The 11,368-nt window shown below is 43.7% G+C and overlaps 1 protein-coding gene across 1 annotated transcript; it reads left to right on the top strand.

The window, feature by feature from the left end:
* Positions 1-375: 375 nt before the first annotated feature.
* Positions 376-4,455, top strand: LOC143121091 (extracellular calcium-sensing receptor-like). Its single transcript, XM_076281482.1, has 6 exons — positions 376-587; positions 880-1,171; positions 1,568-2,383; positions 2,569-2,796; positions 3,106-3,229; positions 3,548-4,455. Exons 1-6 carry the CDS (start codon positions 478-480, stop codon positions 4,453-4,455), a joined length of 2,478 nt encoding a protein of 825 aa, XP_076137597.1. The 5' UTR covers positions 376-477.
* The last annotated feature ends 6,913 nt before the right edge of the window (positions 4,456-11,368 follow it).

The raw sequence follows: 11,368 nt of genomic DNA, 5'->3' as shown, positions 1-11,368 counted from the left end.
ACCATAAAAACCACCCTACACATTCACCATGCTCACTTAAAAAGAAATAAAACATTTTGAACTTTGTGATGTCTGTGGCACACTATAACCAAACTATCCTAATCCTGAGCTATTGGTAAACACTAATGCAATCTTTAAAATGCACACTGGCCTACGGCAGGCCTACTCTAGCTTTTTTCTCCCTTTCTAAGTTCCATAAATTTCAACTAAATGAACGTCCCGTCTCAAAAGAATGGCCAACTTACCCAGTTTGACATATCTAATGTCAGACGACACAATGAAAAGGCACACCCCTCTCTATAAAACAATTGAGAACCAAGAGAGGGAGGCAGACAGAGAGCAGACATGCAGGTCTCTCTGGGTCTCCTTCTGCTGGCCTGGACAGTGTCAGCAGCCACTCTGCTCTCTCCCACCCTTACCTCCAGCTCTGATACATCTGACCTCTGCCAGCTACGGGAGCAGTTCAATCTGACTGGGATGCACCAGGATGGAGATGTGATCATAGGGGGACTGTTTGAAGTTAATTTGCTTGCTCTGTTATCAGAGATGTCTTTCAAAACAAAACCAAAGCCGCTCTGGTGTCACAAGTAAGTTGAGAAGCTGCAGGCCAAGTATTAGGGAGAAAAAAATGTAAACTAGCTGCTGATATCTTTAACTCAAATTATATGTATATGCATATGTGTGTATCTGTCATGTTTACTGTTAAACAAACCCACCAAAAGCAATGTAATGTAGTTAATGTAAAGAGTTTTTATCTTACAAGACCCTTTCATATATTATTAACAAGCAACAACTTAGGAGCATAACTAATACCAAATGTATGGCAATGATGACAATAAGTACTGGTATAATTTTATTAATATTTATTGGTGTTGTCAGGTTTAATCTCCATGGATTCAAACAAGCAATGACAATGGCTTTTGCTGTGCAAGAGATCAACAGAAACCCAAACCTGCTCCCTTATATAAAGTTAGGCTATCAAATGTATGACAATTGTGTGAGGCTGGACGTGGCGTTCCGAGCTGCCACAGCTTTTGTCAGTGGAACTGAAAAGTCTTTTTTAATGCGGAATTGCACTGGGTCACCTCCTGTGTTAGGCATTGTGGGGGATCCTTTCTCCTCTCACTCAATTGCCATTTCCAGTGTACTGGGACTGTTCCGTGTTCCAATGGTATGTAGCAGCAAGAAATGCATGGAGTTGTGGCTATAAGGTCAACATCAAAGCAAATATAGCATAAAGTGTAGTAAAATTAGTCAGATCAAATTTCTCTTTCCTCATATCTCCAAAATATGTTAGCAAGTATTCAAATTTAACTCTGGCCAAACTGTTTGATTTATTGATCCTAGGGTTAGGGATAATGAAATTAATTTCTTTGTGTGTATATAGAGTGTGTGTCTGTCTGCTTCAGAATAGACACTGATAAAAAGACACTGTTTGTAAATGTCCACAGTATACACTGAATCGTTAAAGAGAACGGGTGACATAGTCTTTAATTAGCCTATACTGTTTTACCATAAAGTAATGTATATAACATAAATAATAAATAAGTTTTTCCATGTCTTTTAGGTAAGCTTCTTTGCCACCTGTTCCTGCTTAAGTGATAGAAGGCACTACCCCTCTTTTTTCAGGACGATTCCCAGTGACGCCTTCCAAGTGAGAGCTATGATTCAGATATTGAAGCACTTCAGATGGACATGGGTGGGTCTTATCTATAGTGATGATGACTATGGCCGACATGCTGCTCAGTCTTTCCATGAAGATGTCACTGCATTTGGTGGCTGTGTAGCATTCTCAGAAATACTGCCCAAAGACAATGATATTGTGGAGATCAGAAGGATTATGCAGGTCATTCAGCTATCCACCTCACAAGTGATTGTGGTCTTTTCAGCAGAGGCATACCTAATGCCCTTCATGGATGAAGCAGTTCATCATAATATAACACGTCAGTGGATTGCCAGTGAGGCATGGTCCACTTCTAATTCCTTTATTGTACCTCGCCTGCTTCCCTTACTCAGAGGCACTCTGGGCATTGCCATCCGGCGTGGTGAGATTGAAGGACTGAAAGAGTTCCTATTGAGTGTCCGCCCCGACAACAACACTGACAGTATGGTGAGAAGATTCTGGCAGGAGATGTTCAGTTGCAGGTTTGAGCCAGAAGAGGCCTTGGCCGTATCTGAGGGAAGAGTGTGTACAGGAGAGGAGGACCTGAGCAAAGCTGATTTGGCGTACAGCGATGTGTCTGACCTCAGACCCTCCTATAATGTCTATAAAGCAGTCTATGCCCTGGCACATTCTCTCCACAACCTGATGAGCTGTGTCCCTGGGCAAGGGCCCTTTAAAGGGAACAGCTGTGCCAGTCTACATGACATGCAACCCTGGCAGGTACTGAAAAATGACATGTTTATGAACAGGGCACAATTTTCAAAGTAGTAAAGATAAACATGTAAATATGTTTTAAAGTTACTTATGAAATCCAGAGCACTGTACAGAAAATGAGCAGTGCCTGATATACACCAGTCACCAAGTATTTAATTTCCCACTTGTCACTCCCATCCTGTATCTATTAGTTGGTTCACTACCTACAATCAGTGAACTTTACAACAGGTTTTGGGGATCATGTGTCTTTCGACAAGAATGGCGATGTCTTGGCAATTTATGACATCTTGAACTGGCATGGGATGCCAGATGGAACGATCAAGGCCAGAATAGTAGGTGTTGTTGATGAATCACAACCAACCAGGAAAATGCTCAGTCTTCATGAGGACAAAATCTTCTGGAACTTTGAATCAAACAAAGTATGAGCTATGTGTATTTATGGATTTGTATTTGTGGATTTATTTTGATAAATTCAAAAATGACCTAGAAATAGCAACAGAATGTGAATAATGTTAATAATGTACTGTATCAACCAATCAATAAAAATGTGAGATATGATGGTAAGAGAAAAATGACCCACCAAAACACTCCAGTAACTAGTTTCTGGTTTACACCGTAATTTATGTTACATATAAATAGGAAGTCAACCAGTTTGTATCATACATAATATTTTTGTTTATTGTAGTTTCAAGAAACTACAAAGTGTTATATGTTGCATTCAACCTCAGCCTCCTAGGTCAGTATGTAGTGAGTCCTGCCCCCCTGGAACTAGAAAAGCCAGAAGGAAAGGACTACCTGACTGCTGCTTTGATTGTCTCCCTTGTGCAGATGGAGAGATCAGTAACACTACAGGTAAAATGATAGGAAAACACTGTGCAAAAAAGTCCTTTGTTTAATACAAAAAACATGCTTGCTTCTGTTTTGCTAGAAGCCTAAAGAGAAAAGCACTCGGAATTGTGTGTAAACCATGTATTATCTTACCCAGCCCACGTGTGTTTTGAATGCATACATATTTATACGGACGCAATGCTTCACTCAAGTAGCAGTTCAATCCCTCATTGCAATGCTTGAAACAGTTAAAAAAGCACCAGTATCAGTAAATCATTCTCTTTGTACCAGTATCACTCTCTATTTTCCATTTCACTTAATTCCCCTCTTTTTGGCTTTCAGATTCTCTTGAATGCTTCAGATGTCCAAAGGAGTTCTGGTCAAGCCGGCAGAAAGACCGATGTGTCCCCAAGGAGGTTGAGTTTCTCTCCTATGAAGAGGCTTTGGGCATCTCCTTGACAACAGTGTCCCTCCTTGGTGCGTGTATTGCTGCTGTGGTTCTTGCTATATTTGTTCACCACCGTCATACTCCGGTAGTACGAGCCAACAACTCCGAACTGAGCTTCCTGATTCTGCTTTCACTAAAACTCTGTTTCCTGTGTGCACTGTTGTTCATTGGCCAGCCCAGGCTATGGACCTGTCAGCTCCGCCATGCAGCATTTGGTATCAGCTTTGTACTCTGTGTCTCTAGCATTCTGGTCAAGACAATGGTTGTAATTGCAGTTTTTAAGGCCTCAAGACCTGAAGGTCAGGGGGCCCTGAAGTGGTTTGGGGCAGCCCAGCAAAGATGCACTGTCCTCATCCTAACCTCTCTCCAAGTGGCCATCTGTGTGATCTGGCTCTCCACTGCCTCTCCTACCCCTCACAAAAACACTCACTACCAGAGCTCCAAGATTGTATTTGAATGTGCAGTGGGCTCAGTGGTAGGGTTTGCTGCATTGTTGGGCTACATAGGCCTTCTAGCAGCCATTAGCTTTTTGTTAGCTTTCTTAGCGAGAAATCTCCCAGATCATTTCAATGAGGCCAAGTTCATTACGTTCAGCATGCTCATCTTTTGTGCTGTGTGGATTGCTTTTGTTCCTGCCTATGTCAGTTCACCTGGTAAGTATGCAGATGCTGTGGAGATCTTTGCAATCCTGGCCTCCAGCTTTGGCCTACTCATGGCCATTTTTGCTCCAAAGTGCTACATTATTCTCCTGCACCCAGAGAGAAACACCAAAAAGGCACTCATGGGCCGAGCCTCTAAATGATATGCTTGCAGGATGTAGCCTGATACTCTTTTAACATTCCAGGCATGAGCTATTTTTTTCATTCAATACACAACTCTATGGTCCCTCCGCACAATTTACACAATCATCTGATTCCAGCTAAACATTAGAAAATATAGTGTCAAGTGTCATTGATGTTCAATCAAAAAGCATGAATGCCTCGAAAAAACTTGAAAAAATAAGAAAAAAACTAAAATACAGTGGTCTTATAACCAACCTTGTTAGATTACTGGTCTCTCAGAGTGCAAGTCTTCCTTGCCAATGTATTGATGTTCAATGCAATAAAACACCTTTTAATTAAGTCTGCTTTATTATTGGTTCATGTGACTGATATTTAATGAGTTTTAACATGTACATACATTGGACTCTAAATGATTTGTATTAAAAAAATAAGGTACTATTGTTTAATTGCAATCAATGTTCTGGTAGACTTTTTAATAAAATTGACTGTATGTGAATGTGATATGACAAAACATATATTTATGAAAATAAATAAATAAAAATAGAAATGCATGTTTTTGAATATCAAAACATACAGCATGTACAGTAATTATTTTCTGTATAAGATCAGCATAGTATTCACCGTAACATGGATCCTATGTGCCCACTGTCTACTTGCACATTTTATGTGTTTTCAAAATGTAAATGTTTTCAAGAATGAGTTTTGCCAATGATGGGCAGAGCCACCAGAGGTACTTGCATTTTGCATTTTGTGGATCTGCCTATCAGTACTCCAGATTGCCTTTTGGACTCTCTTTATTGCCTAATACATTTCCCAAATGCGTAGATGCAGCACTAAGCCACTATGCAGGGAAGGCCTGAGAGTTTTGTACTACCTGGACGACTGGCTTCTCATGACCAGCTCCCCAGCGGAGGCAATGCGACAAGCACAGCGTCTGACCTTCATTAATAGCAACTGGGTTTCACGATAAATTGGGAGAAAAGTATGCTAATGCCGTCTCAAACAGCCATGTACTTGGGGCTCACTCTGAACATGACATTGGGGTGTGCATGTGTCTCCGACTCGCACGCAGGGCACTATGGAGACTGACACAATGGGTTCTGACAGCACAGTGGGTGTCAGCCCTGACAATTATGTCCCTGCTGGGCATCATGGCGGCTGCACGTGGTAGTACCATTAGATCTCCATGTGCCCTCTTCAAATGTGGTACCGACATCTGAGGCTGAGTCCTGAAAGTGCGGCTAGCAAAGGTCAGAATTTCTTCTTTTCTGGGTCTTGTTTGCTGTGCCAATCTAGCTCCTAAATCAACAACACTAGTATCACAGTAATGGGTCGACTGAGATTGGGATGCCCAAGGATAGGTGTGGAGACCAGATGTTCTCTTAAGGCATCAAAGGATGCTTGACACTGTCCAGCAAAACTTCACCTTTTTCCAATAAATAGTGGTACCAGCCAGCAATGCCAAGGAGCCTCTGAAGTTCTCTTATAGTCTTGGGGACTGGGAATTCTTGGACAGCCTGCATCTTGTAAGGAGCTTCTGCAATCTCTGCTGATGACAGCACATGGCCAAGAAAATGTGAAAAAGTGGGTTTTCTTCATATTGACCTTAAAGTGGAAATGAAGCAGTGAGAACTGTGACCATTTTTTGGTTGCTTTTTCATTTTTGAAGATACATGGATTTTCATTAAACCCGAAATTCAAGTAGTTTCACTGGAAAATGACATGTCAATAACGACTTTCGCCACTAGGACGCGGCCATTTTTTAAAAACGTGTGGTGTGAGAAGACATTAGGCATTGCTGTATGAGAATTTGTTCTTCCAATTGTGTATTTTGTGTTATGATTAGTGGCTCATTCAGTGATCTTTCTCTCTTGCGAGACAGGAGCTGCAGGCCAACTGGGGTGGCGGGCTATCTGAAGGTGGTGGCGTCCCTTCACTTTTCCTGCTGTGGTGCATCTGAGCATTTGGTTTGACATGTTCACGTGTGGTGTGTCTTAGACCCTCTCTTCTGATATACTCCCCAGCCCCGGGTAAGCTTCAGTCCTGTCCCTGGCTTTCCCCATTTTCTTCAGCCATTAATCTGATGAGCTAGCCTAGAAATCTAGACGCGCCCCTAGCGGCAGCAAATTACATTTGCTGCCAGGGCTAGTCTAGCAACTCTCCGTTGGCTTGTGAGCTCCAGAAATCGAAACTTAATCAGGTCATTGAAATCGTGTATAGTCGTTTGGTGGGCTTAACATAATGATTGATGGCAGAGTTGCAACGGTTTGGCTTGAATTCCCTGCTACTTGAAAACAAATATCCTATTGCGTGCAGAGGAAATTTGAAAGACAACTGATTATCCCGCCCCGCGGACTGAGCACTGCGAACGGTGAGTGCCCAGACCCTAAATTTTAATGTGGCTCTGGCTCGCCAGGCTACTGATGAGCACATGCTGGTCTGTGTGCGCGTGGATGTGTATGACTGTGTGTGTGTTGTTACGACCCTGTGGGTCTTGGGTATTATGTGTGTTTGTTACTTCTGTTGTGTCCTTCCAGGCAGATTGGCTGCAGGGTGGTGTGAAACCCTATGACGTCAGGGTAGCCCGGCCCTTTAAAAGAGGGCTGACGTAATTGAGCTCACTCTCTTGCTAGCTGTGGGGATCGTTCGTTGCCACCGTCGCTGCCGCACATCGCTGCCACTAGGGCCAGCCTTGGGCCTTGCCCGAGCAACTTGCCGTCATCTCTCTCACTCCCTGGGGTGAGAGACCAGGAGTGAGCGCCTGGCCGCCGAGGCCTACTTTGTAGGCCGTGTTTTTCTTAGTTTAGACATTTTTCCATACTGTTTTTTTTGTATTAATAAATACACCATTTTATTAAGTTTTGTGTCTGCCAGTTTTTGTTATATCCCACAAGCCCTAGACCGGGATGTAACAAATGGGGGCTCATCCGGTTCTTTTTGTTCCCAGTTTAGCAAATTGAGCCTAAATTTTCCCCCTTCAGTATATTGGGGAGCAGCCAATTTGTATCGCATTTGTATCGCTTTAGTTGTGCCGTCGTATTGTTTTGTATTTTGTAACAGTCTTTTTTTTTAGGAAGCGCGCTTGCGACCAAGAGGCTCTGGTGAGTTAGTGTTTTGATTATTTTGTTGATTTGGTGGTGGTTTTGTGAAGCAACCCCGGGGGAGGTTCATTGCGAACCTCCAATTGGTACGCTTTGAAGATATGTTAGGTTTATTTTTAGTTTATGGGTATTAGGGTCCAGAGATTCGCCCAGTATGGGTTATTGGTTATAGCGTTGCTTCGTTAAATAATTGAGCACATTAGAGATGGGCAGACTAACATTAGATTTTTGTTTTTGTCATTTTTTGAAGTTCGTTTTTTCGCTTGTGTGCGTCTGGTGGCAGCTTCGTAGCCAAGTGCCTTTGTTTTTTGTTCGTGGCAGTAAGTGGCAAATGTTTTGAATTCTTTTTTCGTGGCTTCTGAAACTTTTTCCGAGCTGTTGGTCCGAGCATTCATTTTTGGGTTGGAGGGGGTAGGCCTAGAAGTTAGATACTCCGTTTTTGATTGTGGACGACTGAAATTGCTGGTCGTGATTTTGGTAAATTTTGACTACCTCAGACTAGTCTACTTTAGTTTAATTCGTGGCAGTTAAAATTTAGTTTTTTTCAATTGTTTTATTCGGTGTTAGTGACAATGTCTGTGGTGGAAGAATTTATTAAAAGTCCTTCCGAGGATCTTTTGTCGGCTTGCACTAAGGACCAATTAGAAAAAATTGCAGAGCATTTTTCAATCACACTTACTTCGGTAGACAAGAAGCGTAAGGAATTGCTCCTTAAAGCTGTGGGTTTAGGTTTAGTCGTTAAAAATATTCTGCCTGCTAGAGAAGGTATAGTTTCTCCTGTCATCTGCGAGCAATGCTTCTGATCGGGAACTGAAAATTAGAGAGTACTCCTTTGAAGAGCGCAAATTACAGTTAGAAGCGGCACGCATACGTGCTGAAAGGGAAAATCGAGTGGTTAAAGAGAAGGAATTGGATAAAGAACTTGAAATTAAGAAATCAGAGATTCAGCACGAGCTTGATTTAAAAAGGTTAGAGCACGAAGCGGCTGAGAATGAGCGTCAGCGCGAACACCAACGTGAACGCGATGAGCGTAACTTTCTTCTAAAAAAACTTGAGATGGAATTGGAGGATAAGAGACTTACCATCGCTCAGCCAGTTCCTTCAGTTCCCTCTCGAGATTTAAGTCACTCCTGTTCACTCCCCTGTTCATTCTCCTGTTCGTCCTTCTGCTTTAGGCCTAGGCCTATTGTCGGCTCATGTGGGATCGGGTTCTGCTGCTCCGATGGGCGAGATTGACACCGCGCCTTTACTCTCGGCTCCCCTGAATACTTCAGATGCGTCTGATGTACATGCTCCTGCGCCAGCTCCTTTAAGACATCCCGATAATGTCCTTCCATTTGCTCCTGGTCTTCCTTTGCCATTGCCCCCAGCTCAACCTTTCGATGTGAGTCGCAACACTCGAATGATTCCGCCTTTTAATGAACATGATGTGGAGAAATATTTCACGCATTTTGAAAGGGTTGCTATTACATTGAAATGGCCGGCTGAAGTTTGGACGTTGTTATTACAAACGGTCTTGACTGGCAAGGCACAGTCTGTATATTCTGCCCTTACCGTGCAACAAAGTTCGAATTATGATACTGTGAAAGCTGCAATTTTAAATGCGTATGAGTTAGTCCCTGAAGCCTATCGTCAGAGATTTCGTGGCCTTCGCAAGTCCGACAGGCTCACGTTTGTGGAATTTGCTAGAGAGAAAGAGAGTGCTTTTGACAGGTGGTGCACTTCACAACGTGCACACACGAAAGAACATCTTTGTCAATTGATTTTGCTGGAAGAATTTAAAGGTTGCATTCCAGACACAGTAGCAATGTATTTGAACGATCAGAAGGTAACAACGCTATCGCAGGCTGCTGTCTGTGCAGATGAATTTGTGCTAACGCACAAAAGTTCGTTTCAGTTCTCTTCTCCTCCTCGTCGTTCTTCAGCTCAGCCTTCCAGTCCAAGGCAGAGCTGGAGAAATTCAGAATTTAGTAAGGCATCTTTGGAAGGGGAATCTCGTGAGTGTTATTATTGTCATGAGGTTGGCCACCTCATTGCAGTATGTCCGGTTCTGGAAAGGAAGAACTCGTCTCCGAAGCGACACAATTCGAAGAGTGCTGGCTTGGTGCGCACTCTAAGTTTAGATCATTCACACAGGGGAATTGACAAAGTTTATGATCCGTTTGTTTTGGAGGGGATGGTGTCTCTCTCAGGGCTTGAGAGGGATGGTGTCCCGACCAAAATTCTATGCGATACCGGTGCAGCCCAGTCGTTTATTGTTGCTTCTGTTTTGCCGTTCTCTGAGGAGACGTATTGTAGCGCTGATGTGCTAGTTCAGGGAATTGAGCTCGGAGTTTTAAAAGTCCCATTACACACTGTGCACCTTGAAAGTGATTTGGTCTCTGGGTTCGTGAAAGTCGCCGTTCTTCCGAAGCTACCTATGGAAGGGGTAACCTGTATCTTGGGTAACGATTTAGCTGGGGGAAAAGTTATCCCTAGTTCGAAAATAAGGTTTCACAGTTTGACTCCGATAACAGAAAATTCTGACTTCGACTCTAGGCTTTCGCAAGTCCTGCCAGCATCCCAGTCAGAAAAGAACATCCACCCTGTAGGTTTGCCTGACATTTTAAAGTCTGCTAATTATCAGTCTGCGTCACCTCGCGCCAACTTCGCACCTCGGTCGCTGTCTATGTCCGGTGGTGCTGAAGTTCATTCGTCGCTGTCTATAGACGGAAATCAGATCAGGCTTGCGCAGGTAACTGACACCACTTTGGCTAGTTGCCACGCTGCAGTTTGGGAGGTGTAGCCAATAAGTCTCTGAGATCTCGCAAGAAAAGGAAAATCCCTATGAGACAGAAGACTGCTGATTGTCCTGTGCCTGTCTTTTGCCAAAAGTGTGTCTTTTCCAGCTCTCTCCTCAGATACTCCCTCCTGTGCTGATGACCACTGTCACCATATGGATGTGGGTTAGGCCTAACATCTCTCCTTTACACATCATGGGAGATCTAGTACCTGTGCAGGTGGACTCTGTCTCACTCCCTAACCAGTTGAATGTGATCAACATTAGATGTTGATTTTTGGTGGTGGGGGTGTTACGACCCTGTGGGTCTTGTGTTTGTTACTTCTGTTGTGTGCTTCCAGGCAGATTGGCTGCAGCTGAGGGGTGGTGTGAAACCCTATGACGTCAGGGTAGCCCAGCCCTTTAAAAGGGGGCTGACGTCATTGAGCTCACTCTCTTGCTAGCTGTGGGGATTGTTCGTTGCCACCGTCGCTGCCGCACATCGCTGCCACTAGGGCCAGCCTCGGGCCTTGCCCGAGCAACTTGCCGTCATCTCTCTCACTCCCTGGGGTGAGAGACCAGGAGTGAGCGCCTGGCCGCCGAGGCCTACTTTGTAGGCCGTGTTTTTCTTAGTTTAGACATTTTTCCATACTGTTTTTTTTTTATTAATAAATACACCATTTTATTAAGTTTTGTGTCTGCCCGTTTTTGTTATATCCCACAAGCCCTAGACCGGGATGTAACAGTGTGTATACATGTGTGTCCAGGCCTTTTAGGCCACTTGTGTCAGTGCTTTGGTGGCAAAGGAGTTTACTGACTGTCTGGAGCAGACCTCTCAAGTCTCAGGCATTGAGCGTGAGACACATAGCCTGACGAGCCAGACCCACATTAAAATGTAGGGTCTGGGCACTCACCGTTCGCAGTGCTCAGTCCAAGGGGCGGGATAATCAGTTGTCTTTCAAATTCCCTCTGCACGCGATAGGACAGCGGCAGCGCTATGAGTCCCATGCGTTTCCCACCAGCAGAGCTAGTTGGCTAGTTCAAACGTTTGCCAACTTAATAAAAGCTTAACTC

This window comes from Alosa pseudoharengus, unplaced genomic scaffold (assembly GCF_046254945.1).
Source record: "Alosa pseudoharengus isolate Yale_2024_CS ecotype anadromous, Long Island Sound unplaced genomic scaffold, YU_APseudo_1.1 YU_APseudo_1.1_scf_13, whole genome shotgun sequence".
Taxonomy (NCBI): domain Eukaryota; kingdom Metazoa; phylum Chordata; class Actinopteri; order Clupeiformes; family Clupeidae; genus Alosa; species Alosa pseudoharengus.
Note: the sequence above shows the minus strand (reverse complement) of the source record. Positions and strands in the feature narration are given on the sequence as shown.

Bases quoted from the DNA above. Each gene is read 5' to 3' on its own strand.
- LOC143121091 (XM_076281482.1), top strand. From the start codon at position 478: ATGCACCAGGATGGAGATGTGATCATAGGGGGACTGTTTGAAGTTAAT. The intron at 2,384-2,568 runs GTACTGAAAAAT...TGTATCTATTAG, and splicing joins ATGACATGCAACCCTGGCAG to TTGGTTCACTACCTACAATC. The intron at 3,230-3,547 runs GTAAAATGATAG...TTTGGCTTTCAG, and splicing joins AGAGATCAGTAACACTACAG to ATTCTCTTGAATGCTTCAGA.